Source organism: Amphiura filiformis, chromosome 5, assembly GCF_039555335.1.
Source record: "Amphiura filiformis chromosome 5, Afil_fr2py, whole genome shotgun sequence".
Classification (NCBI taxonomy): domain Eukaryota; kingdom Metazoa; phylum Echinodermata; class Ophiuroidea; order Amphilepidida; family Amphiuridae; genus Amphiura; species Amphiura filiformis.
In genome coordinates, this window is record NC_092632.1 from 69,611,598 (window position 1) to 69,633,359 (window position 21,762).

At 37.1% G+C, this 21,762-nt stretch overlaps 1 protein-coding gene across 3 annotated transcripts; it reads left to right on the forward strand.

Annotated features, from left to right (window-relative positions):
• Positions 1-1,502: 1,502 nt before the first annotated feature.
• Positions 1,503-14,542, forward strand: LOC140153634 (uncharacterized). 3 transcript variants are annotated; one of them, XM_072176430.1, is made up of 7 exons: positions 1,503-1,592; positions 5,592-5,668; positions 8,184-8,216; positions 8,436-8,468; positions 8,696-8,749; positions 11,494-11,610; positions 13,565-14,516. In XM_072176430.1, the coding sequence occupies exons 2-6, from the start codon at positions 5,593-5,595 to the stop codon at positions 11,604-11,606; spliced, it is 309 nt and encodes a 102-aa protein (XP_072032531.1). In that variant the 5' UTR covers positions 1,503-1,592; position 5,592; the 3' UTR covers positions 11,607-11,610; positions 13,565-14,516. The 3 variants fall into 3 exon arrangements, with proteins under 3 accessions (XP_072032531.1, XP_072032533.1, XP_072032532.1); XM_072176432.1 differs by lacking the exon at positions 8,696-8,749 and having other exon boundaries at positions 13,565-14,542; XM_072176431.1 differs by lacking the exon at positions 8,184-8,216 and having other exon boundaries at positions 13,565-14,515.
• The last annotated feature ends 7,220 nt before the right edge of the window (positions 14,543-21,762 follow it).

Genomic DNA, 21,762 nt, shown 5'->3' on the forward strand with positions numbered 1-21,762 from the left:
GTATGTAGCTGGGAGGAAAAGCCGACGATCAATTGAAAATTTTGACCTTTCATATTGAAGATATGGATTTTTTCCAAAAGACCTAATTTTATTTGGTATTTTGTTGAAAAAAATCCATATCTTCAATACGAAAGGTCAAAATTTTCAATTGATCGTCGGCTTTTCATCCCACCTACATACACTTTAAGTACATATCATCAGATTAATAAAGTTTACTTCGAGGACTGTTATATATCAAAAATATCAATTTTTAATAATTTGCCATAAAATGTGTATTACATTGCGAATTTCAAAAATCAAAATTATTTGATATCAGAAGGACATTCTTCGTATTCAGAATGCAATTCGATATGTCTGATGTGCTCTAATGTCCCACAATAAATACTGTCCAAACGTTCATACCCCACCCCTTAAGTTTACATAATTTCAAGCTTTCTTGATCCTGGTTGATTAAACAATCAACACGTGTTAAATCGTTTCCTTTTACTTCTTCCATTAATCAAAATAGCAAGGGAAATTCGGAGCAGGTCGTGCATTTAGGGGTACTACACCCCTTGATAAATTTGTGACTATTTTTGCATTTTTCTCAAAAACTAATAACACACTGGTAATAAAAGTTATGTATATTACAGGGGCAAGGAATCCAGTTGCTACACTGGAATTTCAGTAACTCAAGACAAGTAGTTACGGTATTGATTTATCGATCAAATATTGGTTTTCCCTCATTTTTGACTGTAACTCCACAACTGTTGAAATAAATTTTTCAGTGCAGTAGTTGTTACATATCTTACTTGTCACCAATGCGCTAATTTTTGCCCAGGGGTGTAGTACCACCTTAAGCTAGCACACTTGATTGGATTTCCAGGATATAGCTAATGCTTTTGTTTTGCTTATTGCTTGTTGTTTGTTTGTTAATTACACATGTTACTTTACATGCACCAGAACTTACAATTTAAGAACGTGACCTCGCACCTTTTCAGGTCAATCCTGCACTGGGCTATTCAGAAATTAAGCCCACGCCCCTAGAGGAGTTCGGATATCCAGACTTTTTCTATCCATCCAAGCTCCTGAAATCCGGGCTTTTCAGACATTTTTCTCCCATAGCCACACATTTGTGACCTGTAGAGGAGTCAGATATCCAGACTTTTCTATCCATCCAAGCCCCGAACTGAAAAAGGATTACGATTACGACGTACTCGCTAAATCTTCTATTTTATTTTCTCGAGTCAATGATCATTAACTCAAGAAAATCTAGATTACGATTCATAACATAATCAAATATCTAGAGAAAATGGAGCACCAAACCACCTGGTCCCATAATCCCCCGGCATAATCCACAATCTCAGTGACATGGGAATGCTCAAAGACAAGGACTAATTGCGGAGCAGATTTGAGGCAGCTAATTTTCTTAATTAGCGCAGGTAATTAACACTAACTAAAAATACATTCAAAAGAGGGCGGTTGTGTATCACGTGATCTATTGGACACTATAAACAGGATATAATGGGTATGGCATGGTCAGACACTGATTCATTGATGAAAGTACAGGACTAATTTAACTTGTCTCCAGTAAGACGAATAACTCGAAACAGGTGAGTCTGTCTTCACACGATTGTTACTATTTTTCGTTTTGTTATTGTTTGTAGTTATTGTTGTAGGACTTTGTGTCCTATGACGAATAGGCCTGACATAATTTTCTGAAATAATTAGTTTGGTTTGTGTTAAGTATGTTGTTAAAAAGAAGAGTGACTGTGACTTATTTAAATGTATCTCTTTATTGGAACAGTAGGACTAGTATCGTTAGCAATTTAGAACACATTTAAAACAAAGTGTTTTCCGAAGCAAAATTGTGTAAAAAGCACAGAGAAATAAATGTTTTGAATAGATTTATTAAGGATGAGTTTTTTTAGTATTCTTACTCTGATGCTTGAAACAAATCTAGCATAACTTTCTCAATACATTTATTGATTTATATTGTTTAATATATTTTATTGTTCCTATCTAGGATCATAGTGTTTAAGAAGTTGTATTACCGTAAAACCTCGTCTACAAGCATACAGAGTGTTTTGATGAAAGCTTAATACAAAACAGCCGTAAATATGCCAATACAATAGATTGGTCTTCCAAAACTACTTATTTGTATATGCTTGTATCGGTAATATTTTTGCTCAAACCACATAATGTTATCATTTTAACTTTCATCAAAAACATTCTACATGCTTGTAGACGAGGTTTTACGGTAGTTGAACGTGATATTTGTGATATTGCAGCAAACCAATACGAATTCTCATTGTATGCTTATTTTTCTTTGAAGCGACCCGAAAAAAAACCCCTTTCAAAATGATTGTTGGAAGCAGTAACATTTCCCCCACTTTGCACCTATATTTTTGTTCAGCAACATAAACAAGTATAAAATACAAATGATACAACACGTAAAGAAAGTCCGCACTTACTTACATGTATATAACCTGTCCTGCATCAAGATCTGATCTTGTTATGACAATTTGATAATTAAGGTCGTGGGCAGAATCTTGTTAGCTCCAATTTGATAACAAATACTCTATATTGACAAATATTGATATACCAGTATGAAATTTGGTGCATTGTAAAAGTTGTAATTAAAAAGGATCCACGCAGTAGCTTGACCACGCTTAGCAATTTCGACCGCGTGCATTATTTTGATTTGCAAATTTTGAAAATGAACCCAGTTTAATATACTGGTATCAATCTTTATCAATTTAGAGTGTTTGGTAGTACATTTGGTATCAAATTGGAGCTAACAAGATTCTGCATACGCCCTTTTAATCAGATTGTCATAACAAGATCAGATTTTGGTGTAGGACGGGTTACATGAGTGCGGACTTTCGTTTTGTGTTGTGTTTATTGGAATACGCGTAGGCCTACAGGAAAATTAATTATATAGTACTGGAAGATTAATTAAAATGCATCCGTTTTGTGCAAGAAAATTGTTTACACATTGCAACTACTCAGTTCTTGGTCTATCACTAATCAGTCTGACCCGCAACGAAAATACGTCACTGGCTGAAATTGACAGGTAGGCCTATAATAGCTCCGGGGGGGCACTCAACTTTGGAAGTGACGGTATGTGCCTGTCAATAGGCCCCTCTTTTGAAGTCGACTATACCCGATGACCCCCTCTTTTTAAAAGTCATACCCGATGACCCCCCAATTTTTTAGTTGCGGCTACCCAATGACCCCCTTTTTTGGTTGCGGCTAATGACCCCCGTTTTTCTAGATTTTCTAGAATAGCACTACAAAATGCAACAAAATAATGCCGAACCTTTCAAATTTAGCTCCATTTTTCAAAATTATGCCGCAACGTTCAAAATTTTGCTCCATTTTTTCAAAATTTTCTACCCGATGACCCTTTTTTTTTTTATTATACCCAATGACCCCCTTTTTAATTTTATTTGTACCCAATAACCCCTTTTTTTTTTTTATAACGCTTTGTATGCCCCTACGGTAGGCACATACCCGTCACTTCTAAAGTTGAGTGCCCCCCGGAATAATAGCGTATACATCATTGACGGTTTCTAGGGGCAGCTGGTTTCTTTGGGCATTTTTCGCATTTGGAAAACACGTTTGACACTTAAACTGCTCATCATAGTAGCATTATTGTATCACGGCGTCATGTGCGACCTTTGTCCATCCAGGCGTCCTCAACATGATTTTTTGACGGGATTCCATCAATAACGCATTCAAGTTCGGCACGTCCCAAACTGTTCAATAGTTGATAAGACATCCAATATATAGCTATTATAGCATTTTATTATGGTAGGGAGAGCGTGGCGCAATTGCCTTTGGTGCATGAGGTCCCGGGTTCGATTCCCGGCGGTGGCAATTTGCTGGGATATTGACTTGGAAAAAAAAAGTCTGAAATTAATTGGCAAGTTCTGTAGATTAAATTCAGACTTCCGCTCTCCCATGGTTCATTTAGAATTGGGTAAATGAATCATGAAAGTACTCCGTCCTTCGGAGGGACGTTAAGCCGTCGGTCCCGTGTACAGAGAGCCATACCTGTACATGTATCTCGCAGCCAGTTTCGAAAAGAGTAGGGTGATATCCCCTGACTGTTCCCATTGGACCCCAATGGAAATAAGCTTCAATAGAGGCTTTCTTGGGTTATCCAGGGTTGTCAAAACCCGATCAAATCAAATCAAATCAAAACAACATCTGCATGTCTTATTCATCAAACCTGGGCATTCAAACGTGAATGCAGTGTGACAGAATTCCTTCATAGAATCAAATATTTAATATTTTAATAATTCATATGTACTAATAAATCTGAAATAAATAAAAAGGGGTTGTGGAGTGAGATCTTCCAGTCAACAAATTTAATCGTCACCCTGCTTGGATAATTGTCATTTTTTACCATTTTGAGAACAAGTGCAAAATATGGTTCAAGCATGCACCAGTTACGTAATCACCCTATTCATTGCTGATTATTCCTTTTAATTGGTGTCATTATCATTTGTCCTAGTCCAAAGATTGGTGAATAAATATGTTTAAATGCATGCTTGAACTATTTTTTTTATACTTGTTCTCAATATTTCAAAAATTATCGTACTGAGCGGGGTGATGGTATGCAATAATGTGGCATTTACCCCAAATTGTAGCGATAAAAATACCAAAATATCGCCCAAACTCTTCGTTACAAAACAACAACAACAACAACAACAACAACAACAAAAAGAACTTGTTCATATATTGTCATTGTTCGTTAACGAAATTTTCTGACCAGTTACGTCACAGACCTACAGAACATAAGGCCTCGTATCCATAGGCTGTTCCCTTGTGGCGTGTGCCCTTGTTCCGTGTTTACTTTTTCCCATGTGACCTGCCACACAGACAACCTATGGATACGGCCACTAAGCAAAACAAAGGTTCGTTGTCTGTGTGGCAGGTCACATGGGAAAAAAGTAAACACGGAACAAGGGCACACGCCACAAGGGAACAGCCTATGGATACGAGGCCTTACAAGCACTTATCGTAAATCGGGTACGGTAATTCAAATTGCAGAGGCAATATATTGAAAATTCAATTTCAAAACTTTCCTGCAAAAGTTCACAACTGCCGGAAATATCCAACTGGCCGCATGGACTTACCGGAAATTGAGTAGGCCTACCATACCTGTACTGCCTGCCTCTATACCAGAGGAGGTTTAAAGGCATTCCTACAATGCACTGTGATTTGGAAATTTGATCAATATAGCCTAGTTTTAAAGGCAAAGTCCCCATTACTACACACACACAATGGTGATTTTAAAATGGCAGCCAACAAGCTAATAGTCGAGACTTATCAAATTAAATTTGATTTTCTTATAGAAAACATTCATATTGTTGTGCTGCATTAATTTTATTCATAAGTCTCAATGTTTTGAATGTTAAAAAAAGAATGAAAACACCAGATACTTGCACACAATCCCAATGCAAGGTATGGTCAACTGTGCCACATTTGTACAAAGGGCTGACATACCAAGGTCAGAAACCCCATTGGGCTATGGGAATGTCTTTAAACACCCTCTGCCTCTTTACACCTGATTCATTAGAATCATTGATCTTTTATTGCAGAATGAAAGTTGCACTGTTGTTTGGTCTGTTGGTATTGGCTGTTGTGTGTCAAGCGGAATGGGATGATGACAACCAGGGTAGGTATATCGTATGAGCCTGATGTCCTCAGATGGGATGTTTGGTACCAGTAGGGGGTGGGGGGCAAAGCTGCACTGCTACCAGAGATAGCTGACATCATGGGCCATGATGCAGTCATGTCTATAGTAGAATTCACCTCGACCTTTGCAGGACTTAAACCCCATTAAAAGCTATTAAACCAAGATAACACTCATTGAAACATCTCAACTGATTAAATCGGATCTTCTCTGGCTGTGCACATGTGTCTGTTTTATTATGTGCGATATAGCAATGAGCTGCTATAATACAGCTTCAGTTGGGTAACCGATTATAAAGGAAACGCAAGGAAACAATGGTAGTGGACCTTTGTTCACGAAATGAGACAATGGCCTGCTCTTTGTTAACCAGCATTCTTGAAAATGAGCAACATAATGATTGTTGACTTAACACGGTTTGGAAATAATTTCTTCATATTTTTGGTGTTATCTGTCGTTTACATATCCTTCCTAAAACACAAAAGTGCGACCCTTTGTCAATCACCTACAGTACCCAATTTCGGCATACTATATAAGAAACTCATCATGATGATTGCCAGAGAATAGTTTAAATGTAGCTTGTACCGTTTTTTTGTGGCATCCTTCAGAAGTGAGCGGTCCGATACCAATACTTTCGGTCAAATCTCCATTCAATTAACACGGGGAGTTGGCTAGCTATGCCTTGCCCTCACTCATATTTTACAAAAGTGCGACTATTTCTGAACATCTAACCTAGCTGTAATTTTAGGTCATGTTAGAGAAATATATTTGCTAGAAGTTTGGAGAATAAGTTAAATATTGGCTGGTTATTTTTCACACAGTGATGTTAACTAGGCAAGTGCCCATTCTTCAACATACATCATTTGTAGAGGTCACGCGTCAATGGTGAGAGCACTGTGTATTGTGTATAGGAAAACGGACAGTAACTGCAGTATGCTACACAAAAATGCATGATAGCAATTGAACCGGAGTAGCTGTAGCAGCGGGTAAATGTCATCGAACACAGGGTCAAATTTCAAAGGTGCTCAAATTGTGTTAAAAGCCATTCACAAGGATTCAATAAATGTATAGTTTGACCTATCTAGGACGTACCGTTCTTGAGTTATAACCGAAAATGTCAACGGTCCCGTCTTTGGCTCTTTGGGGATCAAAAACATCAAAGTGCTCCTATTTTGCCGAAAGAGGTGTCAAATTGTTCGTTTTGATAAAATAATTCAAATCATAAGGATAGGATTGCACCACCTAGGATGTTTCGTTACCTAGGTAACAGAGTAAACTAGGTCAAGTAACATCGAGGCCCCCACCCAAGTTTAAACCGTTATTTGTTATACTGCGATTTTTACTTTATGAGAAATTAATGAATTGATCGAAAAAGGAATTCAGAGATCGCTACTTTAATGCTATCAATCCTCAAGCGACCAAGATACAAGGCGGTTTCCTGACAGTTGTTACTAATAATTATTTCCTAATCATTTCCTAATTTCCTGATATTGCCGCACATCCACGTACCTAGGCGGCCTATTGACCTTTTCCCCTCTATCCCACAATGCACTATTCTAGGGGGTATGACGTAGTCAATTAACCTCATAGATCGTGTGCATCCGATGACTTTGCAATTATTGTGTCTTAATATATGGGCATACGCCGTAGAAGTGACGTAGTTAATCGGATTAACTACCATAGCAATAGATGAATACAATTTTGACTATACCGCCCTGCATTACAACGTTCACGCGGTACCGATGCATTGAACCATAGATGTCAAAGAAAAGTTGATCACTCGCACCTGTAAGATGAAAAGAGCGGTATTGTATTCAATCTATGTTTGCTGACATACACAGGTGATAAGTGTAATCGGTTTGTAGTGCAGGGCGGTCTATTCAAAAATTGTATTCATCTATTGCTATGGAATTTAATCCGATTATGACGTCACTTCTATGGCGTATACTGATTCCATATATGCGGATTATCGTAAAGGCCATCGATGTTACTATATTATGCAATTACTGAATACACGAGTGATGCAGTTACGGAGCGATGCAGAACATCTGTGTAAGAGATTATTGTTTACGTTTTATTTTCATCTCCGAAAAAAAGTGAAATGGACGCCGACCCCCGCGCCGACCATATATCACTGCGTGTCCCGTCATTAGTTTTTCACCTCTAGGTCTATAAAATGTATACTATCTTAGGTTTCAATAACAGGAAACTTTTTTCGCGACGATACCATGTCAATAAGGCATAGAAATGTTGTTTTTTGCCCCCGAAAGGTATTAGTGATCGTTCGCCATTATCATGATTTTGCAAAGTCGCACTTCGTTTTCCTAAAAATCAGTGACTTTAATAAAGGGTTATATTAAATATTTCAATTTCAGTTGCGATTATATTCTTGGAATCTTACAAATTTCTTACAATATTATACATTTTTTGATACATTTGGTTTGCATTTTAAGTCTTTTTTAATAATTAGACTGAGCGTTCTTTGTTATTCTTTATTTAGATCTAGATGAGCTGCGGGAATTTGATGAAAACGGTAAGTTTCGTTTAGGTTTTTTTTGCAAAGTCGCACTTCGTTTTCCTAAAATCAGTGACTTTAATAAAGGGTTATATTAAATATTAAGTTCAGTTGCGATTATATTCTTGGAATCTTACAATTTTCTTTCCTTACTCTACATTTTTTGATACATTTGGTCTGCATTTTAAGTCTTTTTTAATAATTAGACTGAGCGTTCTTTTGTTATTCTTTATTTAGATCTAGATGAGCTGCGGGAATTTGATGAAAACGGTAAGTTTCGTTTAGGGATTTTTTTTTGTTCAAAGTCGCACTTCGTTTTCCTAAAATTCAGTGACTTTAATAAAGGGTTATATTAAATATTTCAATTTCACTTGTGATTATATTCTTGGAATCTTACAAATTTCTTACAACATTATACATTTTTTGATACATTTGGTTTGCATTTTAAGTCTTTTTTAATAATTAGACTGAGCGTTCTTTTGTTATTCTTTATTTAGATCTAGATGAGCTGCGGGAATTTGATGAAAACCTCCTGAGCAAAAGAGCAAAAAGTGAGCTGTTCTTTTTTTCATTTTTTCTATCTTTCTTTCTACCGTAAAAGCTCGATAGTTAGCATAATTGTGTGCTTACTATCAAGCGCATTTAAAAACATGAAATTGTATCAAAGTCCGGCGCTTTATCAACTGAGCTAATGGGGTTGAGACTAGTAGGGATTACACGTTTTCAATATTACATTCGCATGGACGGTAATATTTTGTGAGCTCGCCACGATTCTAGCGAGTAGATTTCTTGCAATATTTGGCTTATTTACCATCCAATTTATATCGTTCAATGTATCTGTATATCGTTAGCATATCCAGCGCGGTCGAAAAAAGTTTTTTGAGGTTTCTGATCGTCACGATGAAACACTTTTTAAGGGTTCATACCACTAAATCCGCCTGTGAAGCGGTTTCCGGTAAAAGTTTATCACGACTATAGTCCCAACTTTGCATAAAAATGTGCAAAATCGGTACAATATTAACAATTTTAGTGTTGCAAATCATGTTTTGCTAGAACTTGTGAATGTGATCTCTACTAATTTGAACAGAAAACGCGAACATTTGAGTGATGCTTACGATAATGAGCGCATGAACACACGAAGTCAAAACGCGGTTAGCAGTCGGACGTAAACACGGGAAAATCGGGTCTTTTTATATAGCGCTATTTTTCTCAAAAAGTAGACCTAAAATATGGTGTCATTTTCAGATATGTTATGCAGAATTTTGTTCTGATTAAGATGATATCAAATATATATTTCAAAGTAAGACGTAACTTGACTTAGGCCTATAGCCTAAAACGTGACCCCTATTTTGCACGTAAAGTCAGGTGGTGTACGACGTGCATTCTCTAAATTCAGTAAATTTCCATCGTCAACCGTGTAATTGAATGGGATTATTTTGAAATTTTAAAACGCTTGAAATATCACAAACAAATAGGCCTATGTTGATAAATAATATAGGCCTAAATACAAGCTAAAACCGTTGGGGTTCGATAATGAACCCCACAAAACAAAGTATATGAAAATGCCATACGGCCGGGCGGTTTCACAAGTTGCCGGCTCGATCATGTCATCCGCCGCCTGCGTAAAGTCTATGGAAAGCTATTTTGTGGCATGTACCCTTAAAGACACGATTTTCTCAGTTTTCCCAGCCATTTTGTTTACTCGTTGTTATCGACGTAACCCGGAAGTAACTGATTAGTCTCGACCTCAGAGTGCAACGTGGCTGTATCGCGAACATGACTTGACGGCAGGACAGAAACCGGCTGTTAATAAGGTGGTCATCTCGTGACATGCATTGTTTCATCACCGAACACGCTCGTCGGACGTAGGGGGGGTCGATGGCTTGGAAATTATCTTTTAAGTATCAGAAATTCCAAGTTTAATTTACTTGGATACTTTGAATAAGATAACTATAATTTGGAAATCAGATATGTGAGTACCAATTTCATATAAATTGACTGAATTGCAAAAATAATTGTTGAAATGTTTGAGCTGCGCAAAACGTTGAAGTGTGTAAATCCCATTGACACACAAAATGGCACATGCCAGTTCTGTGTACAAACGGCGTACACGAGACTGGCAAGCGAGTCTAAAACACACATTTGCAGGTTTACTTGTTCGTATATAACCACGTGTATCGAAGATTTGCTCAAAACCCTTTACACTTTTGTGGATGGGACTCTTCATGTTTGCATGTTTTAAAAGCGCTTGATAGTAAGCACATATGCTAACTATCGAGTTTTTACGGTATCTCTTTCTTTTTTCTTTGTTTGTTTGTTTGTTTGTTTGTTTGTTTCTTTCTTTCTTTCTTTCTTTCTTTCTTTCTTTCTTTCTTTGTTTATTTGTTTCTTTCGTTCTTCCCTAAACACATACTGTCAATCATACTCGCTATTTTGTTATCAATCCAATCTAACCACAAGAACCAAGCATACGCACTTCATGCACCAAGTGATAGTTTGACTTTTACGCCAACACAAAGCGCCGCAAATTCCACAGATAGTTGTGTACGCTGTAGTGTTAATGGTACGTGCCCGGAGGAAATTATCACGAGATCTTAGCGACCAATCACAAGCCAGATCCATTTAAAGATGTATTACATCATGCCTAATTTTAGTAGGCCAAAAAAAAAACAACCAAAAACAAAAAAAACCCGGGCGGCACGGCTTTCCATTGACGGCCGTGTTTAACCGTAATCCAAAGTCAGTAGTACACGTGGGAGCTAGCAAACAGAGGGAGTATGGTCACTGAATCTCTCAATCTATCAATTGTGCATAAATTAATACAAATCGTTATTTTATGTAAAAATGTAAGGGTTAGAATATGAACGGTGGGCAAGTGCTATACGGAGAGGTCTAAGCCTAAGTATATGTGCCCTTACAAGTTACTAGTATTCGCCAGCGAAGTGTTACGTGTAATCCGATTATCACTATGTCAACTGGATCACGCTTTTGAGTTTTGCACCACGATCGAAATGATCGCAACACAAAGTCTATGGCATGTACTACCAATTCCAAAAGGTGCGTGATCCAGTTACCAAGGAGTTATGTAACCACTTCGCTGGCGAATTGCATATTACCTTCATTTTGTTTGAGGTTAATTTTTTTAATAAGTTGGCCTACATACATTTTTCAGTTTTTGAAGATTCATTGATAATTTTACTGTCCTGAGAATAAGACTATGTCAAGTCTACAAGTCACTTTGTACATGGCGGCAGATTATCAATTTCACATAATGAACTATTCTTCTTTTTCTTAGAATGTAAGGACACGAGCGCCAAACTATGTTCACAATATGCCAAGTATTGTAATGATGGAACAATTGGATATATGGCCCAAAAGAAATGCCCTGATACGTGTGGAATGTGTTGATCAGGTAAGATTAAGACAATTTATAAAACTCTTTGAAACGTACTCGCAAAAGAACGTAAACAGCAGACCCATTTTCCTGTAAAATTCTTGAAATTGAAATGAGGCAAATATTCGACGTAGAAGTATATTATATATATATTATAAATATCGTTATTCAATCTATTTCAATTTAATTTGTTATGTTCTAACGAATGTTTGTTGACGAGAAATCAATATATATATTATCGATTTTATGTCATCAAACATTCGTTAGAAATTGGAGATGATTGAAGATAGAAAGGGAATAGATTAAATACGCTGGCGAAGTTATATCATAATCGGATTAACTATACCATAGCAATAGTTGAAAACAATTTTTGAATAATACCGCGATGCACTGTTACGTTCACGCGGTACCTCTGTATTGAACCATATCATGCTGATCACTCGCACCTGTAAGATTAGTATCTTTGAAAAGACCGGTATTGTATTCAACCTATTGCAGACATACACAGGTGATGATGGCAACCTGCTTGTAGTGCAGCGCGATATATTCAAAATTGTTTTCACCTATAGATGTTATCCGTGTTCTACAAGCTGCATATCCTATCAGCGACTGCTATTCATTGTTCAGGATTTTCAAAAGAAGTACCTGCATGTGCAACCATGACTATTTCAAAATAGCCCGCCAAAGCCATGCAGGTAACTCCGAGGTCGTGCATTGAATTAGTTTGAATGAGGAATACTACGGGAACCAGCGCCTTTTGTTAGAAGTCACACATGCGTAACGTAGATAACCTTTATTGCTATGGTAATTAATCCGATTTATTACGTCATTTCGCCAGCGTATAACGAAGACATGTTGCATCGAATTTTCTACGTCGAATAAAAAGTATACATCGGGCCTTTACATGTACGCTAATTGCTCTTTCGCCCAATCAACGATCCCTTACCGATGACCAAAAGGCTCAAAACACGCATGTAAGATGATTGGCTGTTCGAGATTTTTGTTCCTGTGATTTGTCGATTAAAATATACCGCGAAATTCTTGGACGTCAAAATGAACATTCTTGGACGTCCAAAAATGAACGCAAAAGTATAATAATAGACAAACGCGGGATTATGCCCGACAGTAGCGTAGCCAGAATTTCGTCCCTACTTGTCAATTATTTTTGTCCCATTTTAGTCATTTTAAGGACATTATTCTTTGCCGTCCCCATTTGATTACTGAAAAATGTCTGTGGGGGACTCTGGGGCGGGGAAGGGATACACATTTTGGGGCAAAGACGAAACAAATGTCCCTGTTGCATCATTTGGCTCAGGTTTTTAGAGAAACTGCACATGTAAAGTCTTCGAGTGTGTGATTCCTCTTATAGAATTTCTTTCATCAGGCGATGGCATGTAGTTATGAAGATATCATATTAATAATAATGATAATTTCCCAGTAACACAAAATGTGTTTAAACGTTTATTCAAAACGTTTGAATAACATTTAAATGTCGGGTTATGATCATTATTATTAACCTTATTGTAAAATATTTGGGCAAACATTTTTGCAAAATATTTTATCAATCAACAGTTACATAACATAATTATGTTTAGAATGTTTTGAATTAAGTTTTCAAAGCTGTTATTGAACTATTTTACGTTTATATACCCTTTACATATCCCGACTTTTAAACATTTTCTGTAAAACGTTTTGTGTTAGCTGGGTATGTCCTTAGTTATTTTTCTGCCCATGATTGAGGTCCAATGACCCTTAATCTCCACCAAACCTCCAAGATCTATTTGAATCGGCTAAGCGTCCATCTTTCCCAGTTTGTGGCCTAAGTCTACTTGCACACCTAAAACATAAATTAGACGAATATAAATATGCCCTTTATAAAAAAAAATGACCTGAGTTTTAAAAGTTAGCACATTGGTGGGAAGTGGTTTGAACTCATTTAACCATTTTTTTTTGTCTTTTTTTTTCTCTCCAGGTTAACACTATATGAGGATCCTGCTTTACACAAATTCTTTTCTTGTACTTGTATACTGAATATGCAGTTGAAGAAAAACCGTTACCATGAGATGAACACTATATATTATATAACATTGGGCGGGTAATATCTTTCGCACTACTTTTATTTTAGTGGAATATCCTCATTCAATTTCACTTTTGATTGATAATTAAGTGCAAACACATGTTTTTTAGTATGTTTTAATAGTTCAAAGATCTACGGAATACTATGAACATAATGTAATTATTATTTAAACATACATGTATATGAGTGTATATTGCATGTGTATGTATACACATGCAATATACACTCAGGGGACATCCGGAGGACACTTAACACAAATGACCATACGGATATGATCCCCAGGATTTCCCAGCTCCGAAAGATACCCATAAATTTTTCCAAAATATAGAGCTCTCCGAAAGACCCTTGATTTTGATAATTTCAGCTCTGCAAGACCTCCTCACATTTCTGTTTTTTCAGGCGATTTTCAATCAAAATGTAAGGAAATACCTTTTGACTTTTCGAAGCTCCAAAAGACCATCATTTACTTGTTCGCAATTCCAAAAGATCCCCTTTTAGCGGTAGGCCGTCAGTTCCCAAAGACCCACCACCTCAAAATTCCGGGCGAGTATGACGTGCCATCCCCGGATTATACATACGTATAATACATATATTCGTATAATACATATATTGATACATAGATCAGAGATGGTTTGTATTCAAACGGTTTTACTTCCGGTTTTATGTTTAACAGTAAATGTTGAATTTCTGTTGGATAATACTGGGCTACGAATAAAACAATGAGGAGTAAAAACACAATTTACATTACATAAATAAAAAGAAAACATTATGTACCTATACGAGTTGTGTGTTTATTTACTTTTTAGTTTTAAGATTTAGTATTGTCTGGGCGAGCCATTTTGAAAAATGCCATCTAGTGGTTATGCTGGGCAGATCCGTCGGATAACGCTTTTTCAATGGGAAATGAACTTTGCTGCTTGGATGATGTCACGATGAGGTTAGCATTTATTCCGTATTGAAAAGCGTGTTCAACGGATCTGCACTCGACCGGCCTCTATAAAAGGTAAAGGCAAAGCCGTTTGCACAGTGTCATCGCCCCGATATCTTCATGGCAGAAATCGCCATGGTAGGTTGAATCCACGCATGGCCATTTTGTTCCGACCTGTTTAATAGTTTTGAGTCGCATAATGGGCCGAAGGACATCTGACTAAGGCTACTGACAATAGCCCGGTGACCATGGGTGACTGACCTCGCTAGTGTATGAGTGACCATGGTACGCCATATGTCATCTGCTTTTAGACTACCTCCACGATTGGCCTATACACTGCGCTATATAGTCGGCACATATAAAATCAGAATTATTGTCAGTTTTTGAGTTCAAGACGCAAGCTTCTTTCTCAAGACGCTAGCTATCTATTCAAAACATATATTCAAGTGCAAGGAACCAGATCTGGCTTCTTTAGACGAAATCATTTACGGGAGATATTCATCATTTTCTACCCCGGTATCCAAAGATTTTCGTCTCATATCAAACTCGTGCATAGCACATTCACGTGTATCGATTCCGGGTATTGATTTTAGTATCTCTGATGCAGCAAGTAATTATTAGCCAGGCGATGTCGATGTGGCCCGCAGAGCTGGCATAGCAACTCAACCCAAACCTCCACGTAGTGCCGGATGGGTAACGATAACTTGGGGGATGGGGAACAGGCGTGGAAGCGAAGATTTCGGCGTAGTCGGAGTCTGAGATCATGTATAGTGTTGACCACGGTCTAGTCACTTGATTCGGCCTGATGTGACTCTGAGAAGAATCCGTTTGGTTTTTGAAATAAGTGCAAGGAAATGATAGGAATTAACGCACAAGCATCCGAGAGGAATTAACGTATTGAAAAGCAACCGTTTGGAAACATAGTACAGCATAGCATAACCAAGGTGCAGTGAAGCATATTTACTCTTTTCTTTCTTGCCCTGCGGGGCCCTTATATTGGGGTCCCGCTTGGAGTGTTCAGTCGTCGTATGGGAGTCGCCGGCCTCAGGGCTGCCACCCCTGGGGCCTTGATGGTTTTTTTGTTGAGACAGAATATATATTCTACTTTCATTATTAATATTTTTATCTTTTACCCCTTAAGGGCTGGGGTATGAACGTTTGGACAGTATTTATTTTGGGACATCAGAGCACATCAGACACATCGAATTGCATTCTGAATACGAAGAATGTCATTCTGATATCAAATAATTTTGATTTTTGAAATTCGCAATTTAATACACATTTTATGGCAAATCATTAAAATTGATATTTTTGATATTTAACAGTACTTGAAGTAAACTTTATAAATCTGATGATTTATACTTAAAGTGTATGTAGGTGGCATGAAAAGCCGACGATCAATTGAAAATTTTGACCTTTCGTATCGAAGATATGGATTTTTTCCCCAAAACACCAAAAAAAAATTAGGTCTTTTTGGGAAAAAATCCATATCTTCAATACGAAATGTCAAAATTTTCAATTGACCGTCAACTTTTCCTCCCTGCTACATACACTTTAAGAATATATCATTAGATTTATATAATTACTTCGAGGACTGTTATATATCAAAATTTGAAAAATATCAAATTTTTATAATTTGTCATAAAATTTGTATTATATTGTGATTTTCAAAAATGATATCGAAAGACATGCTTCGTATTCAGAATACAATTCGATAGGTCAGAGGTGCTCTCATGTCCCACAAAAAATACTGTCGAAACGCAATAAACGCTCATTTTAGATCCCTTAATTTCATGAATTCTTTGACAGGCCTGTCCTATATCGGTTAATTTGTAGTTAATTTGTAGTTTAAGCTTGTTGGATGTATCCATATTCCGCGGGTAATGGTTCTTTATAGCCCTGTGGGGCAAACTAGTTGGATATCCAAATTTAGCGGTTAGTGGTTCTTGTTGTAACTTGGTTCATGCTATAAAGTGGTTCTTGTATGGTGGTGTGTAAAACGTAGAAATTGAGCTTATTAGTTTAAATTTTCAGCTAATCTGAGATACGTGTCTTTGATGACAATGGGGTGGTTTTGATGAAGAAGAAATTTTAAATCTGTTCTGTAATCCCGAGAATTAAGGTTCCAACAGCTTAGAAATCACGGAACGAGGTAAAAATGTTGAATTTGAAAAAAAAAAACACTTAAGATTCTCGATCTATATGTTCAAAATAATATTAAAGCTAAAGGGTCCTCCTATAACCATGCGCAGTCTCATTGCTCTATTTGTTGCAGGGGATTCCGTCCGCATTGCCGTCAAAACTGAATTTAAACAACTGTTGTGTAAACTTTCGAAGCACGTAATCAGAAACAACCAATCACGAATCAACCTGGTCGCCCGGTCGTCACGTCTGCAAAAAACCAAAATGGCAGAAGTTACCGTAGCTGTAGTATACTGCCAGGCTTCGGGAATTATTGTGGACAGTTTTGAGGGCAAGCCTTCGATATTTCAATCGTTTCTTATGAAAGATATGAACATGCACACGTGATCTATTGAAAAATCTCAACGGCTTAAAAATAACAGAGCACGGAGGTTCACTATATTCCAATGTATATGGTGAGTGCATGTAAGCTTTGTTATGGTCACTAAAAGACCCAGGGCAAAATCACCTGCTGCCGAGTTCACTCAAACTGTTTATTATAAACTATAAACTGCTGCCCCAATCATTTCCTATCCAGGCTTTATCAGTTTATATATCATTTCTTATCAATAATCTTAACTCTTTATGGCATATTACAGCATTTCTATATAGCTCATTACCTCAACACAAACCAATCAGAATCATTCACCTGTGTACTGTACTGTACTGTACTGTACTGTACTGTACTGTACTGTACTGTACTGTACTGTACTGTACTTTACTGTACTGTACCATACAGGGGTACCATGATTACTGTAATAGCGCCACCACTTAATGTTCTAGAAACTTCTGGGGCAATCAAGATCATTTTTGTGGTTTTCATTATGTATGGTTGTTAACTAGCATTTTCCACTGAGTTTCCAGAATATTACATGTACAAACAAATGGAGACAAATATCACAACAAGTGAAAATCAATGTCTAATGACAAAATTCACAACTTTAAATAAATATTATGGACCACCACGTCATTTTACATAGTTTAAGTATGACAGTATGTAACGTACTGCTTTGCACCAATTGTTGTGTAAACTGTTAATACAACTGTTGTGTAAAGTATTACACATCTTTTCACACAACCCTTTATTCCACAATTATTGTGTAAAATCTGTTGTGTAACTGTTTACGTAACTTAGCTGTGTAAAGAAATTGTACACAATAATAATGTGTGGAATATTAGACAACTGTCGTTTTAAAATTACACAACTCGGGTTTACACAACATAGTAAACAGGGTTTTACACAACTTATGTAAGATTTTACACAACCGTTATAACAGTGTACAATAAAATACATAGAAACACGGCGCTCTTTCAGACAACATGTGTTAGGCGGGAGGATGTTTTTATAATCCTAACCAATGCCGAATCAAATATCAAGCTTTTTCCAACAGCGTTAACTTTTCACCTCTGTGGTGGTGTGTGTGTGGGCGGGAGCGCGTAGGAGGAGGAGTTCTCAGCAAAAGCCTCTCAAACATCAATCTGTTTCCAACAACGTTAACTTTTCACCTCTGTGAGGCACAGTGTCATCGCCCCGATATCTTCATGGCAGAAATCGCCATGGTAGGTTGAATCCACAGCCACGCATGGCTATTTTGTTCCGACCTTTGAGACGCATAATGAGCCGAGGGACGTTCGACTAAGGCTACTGACAATAGCCTGGTAATTGACCTCTCTGTGTGTGAGTGAGCATGTATACGCCACTGAGGTCAATGGTCATCGACTTTTATACTGCCTCCACAGGAGTGAGTGCAGCTACCCTATGCGCTGCGCTATAGTTCGGCACATATAAAATCAGAATATTTTTGTAATTTTTGGAGTTCAAGACGCACGCTTCTTTCTCAAGACGCTAGCTAACGACTATCATATCCGTTGAATACATATATTCAAGTGCAAGGAACCAAATCTGGCTTCTTTAGACTAAATCAATTACGGGAGATATTCCTCATTTTCTACCCCGGTATCCAAAGATTTATCGTCTGATCAAATCGTGCATAGCACATTCACGTGTATCGATCCCGTGTATTCATTTCAGTGTCTCTGCTGTATAATGTAATTATTAACCGGGCGATGTCGGTGTGTGAGGGGTTTCCAGCAAAGTTATGCCCATTAAATATCAAGATTTTTCCCAACAACGTTATCTTAGCGCCCCTGTTTGTGTGGGGTCATGTATTAGGAGAAGTTTTCAGCAAAGTTGTACTTAGGGGCTGGCATTTTCTTCGGAAGGGGAGGGGGTCCCAAATTTACCCTTACCACCTAAACAGACTAAAATATTATTGTATTGAAATCAGTCTTTTTGAATAAAATAAAGGCACTATCTGTGGTCATCTCGTGACTCCCTATATTTTGGTGATAAAATTTTTTATGACCCCCTATTTTCTTTCAATAAATTTTTTTTTTTTGGTGGTAACAACGTAACCTTTTCACCTCTGCATGTGGGTTTGGTTGTTAGATACGCAGTTTACCAGTCGGTATAAATTATTCAAAACAACAGGTGTTTGTATATATACGGAGTTATATATGATTATGCCTCTGCATATCTGTTTTATCGATTCCAATATACTGCATTTTTATGACGCTGCTATGATGAGCATGCATAATCGGTTAACAACCCAAAAACCTATTTTCAGCAAAATACAGCCGCACCGAATAACAGAAAATTGTGGAAAGATAATTCTATACTTTTTAATAAAGCCGTTCGTTATATTTATCGAAATATTTTTCTTTCTTTTTTCCTCACTTAGTCGGCTCAAATGTTACTCTATTGCTAACCCAGTGGGCACACCTGACGTTGAAATCACGTTGAAATTTCGACGTCGAAATCAGGTTGAAATCACGTTGTCTAAGTTGCAAATGGACTTCAACCTCGTTATTTTTTGCATTGAAAGTTGATTGAAATCAGGTTGAAATTTCAACGTTGTATCAACGTTGACATTTCGAACTGATTTCAACGAATTTCTAGGTTGAAATCAGGTTAGGTTGAAACTTCGACGTTGTATCAACGTTGATTCAACGTCGAAATCCTAACCTGTGCCCACTGGGTATGTTCCAATTCCTAGTCTTCACTTCGTCCAGCTGCTGCTATTCAATTCATCTCTTATTAAATTCTATTATCAAAGACAGAGATAAAAAGATTTTATCGCGTCTGACGATGACGTCATCTGTCAATCAAACTCGAGCACGGTTTGTTTACAAGTGTCGTGATGATGACTTGCTGAACGCGGTGGTATAACCGGGCGCCTTATTGTTAATTTTGCACCTTCAAACATGCAAACCATCTCAAAAGTTAGGTCTTCATAGTAGGAAACTTTCTTTCGCGAAGGCACCATGTCAACAATGCCTAGAAAAGCTGCTTTTGCCTGGTAAAAGTACGTAATTTTTCGCCATTTGCTGCTATTCCATTTCTCCGATCAGCACCAGATAAATCGACCTTCCTTTTATGCGCTAATTAACCAATCAAGGATCCTAGAGAATTTGATTGACAGTGACGTCAGACGCAAACTAGTCTTTTTATCTTTGTCTTCAATTATAGAACAAACATTGTCTTTCATACCATCATGATCACGTTGGCGAATAATGATACTGAATGATAAGATACATCTGTTAAAAACTATACTCTCAAGTCTCTCAAGACACGTTTTTTTAAATATATTATAGATTGGTATTACCATTGCTATTTGTGTGGCACAATGCCGGTTGAAATAGAGAGATTAAAGAAGCGGCTGAACAATTTCCTTTCCAACTCTTTTTATAATAAACTTTTCAATATCATCATGATGACCAGTGCTTTTAGTTTGATTAAATTTATCAATAACAAGAATAATTTTTAATCATTTTTCATATACATAACATACTGCTAGATAGTGAATTGTGAATTTGTGATGCTAGATTAGGAACTACAGCAGCCTAAAAATCGTTAAGGGTATACAATGTATTGTTGGTCGAAGCAGCAACAAAAAATGTAGTTCACAGCATCTTGTGAATGGTAGTGAGCTTTAGCAAAAATTGCATTGCTCAATTCATAGCGAGCGTGTAGAAGAATTCAAAAAGGCACAGATATACTTTTGTAGGTCCTGTGGTTCTCGAGTTATGTTGTAAAGAGGGCTGAAACAACAACACTTTTGTAAAACGTACATAGCTCATTAACAACAATAAATTAAGCAGGTTTTCAAAATATATGATTTGTAGAATGAAGTGTTATTTTTCAATAATATATTGATTCAGATAATGAAAATCGAGACCTTTTGGCTGCTTCGACCAACAATACCTCGTACAGGCTGTATCAAAATGATTGGTACCCATCGGTTTCCAGTGATTATGGACATGGTTGCCACATCCAAATGCCACCTATGATCCACATAATTTGTTGTCATAAACAGTCATGTAACAATAAATCATGACAATTTCAAGAGGATCCAATGTTGCATTTGGAAGAAGCAGGCTTATCAATAACCATCAAAACTGATGGGTACCAATCATTTTGATACAGCCTGTATAACCTTAAAAGATTGGAAATATAATGGGGATTGGTACAAGTACTGCCGTTGTCCTAATTCTAAATTTCTGTTCAGCTTGCTTTGTTTAATCACGACCAATAGAGGTTATCCACTTTACTCATGTGTGACTTCTAACAAAAGGCGCTGGTTCCCGTAGTATTCCTCATTCAAACCAATTCAATGCACGACCTCGGAGTTACTTGCAAGACTTTGGCGGGCTATTTTGAAACAGTCATGGTTGCTCATGCAGGTAAATCCTAAACAAGGTATAGCAGTCTGTGATAGGATATGCAGCTTATAGAACACGGATAACCTCTATGATAGTATTAATTGTTTTCCAGGATTGTTTCACATCATTTTTGCCTGCTCAAATTTGGTAAAGAAACATTTCCTTTCGATTTACGTATCAAAGCATGAAGTTTATAACTATCTGTTTTAAATTTGCGGAGGCGTTTATTTTGTAAAATAATGCTGTTTGTATAAAGTATTTT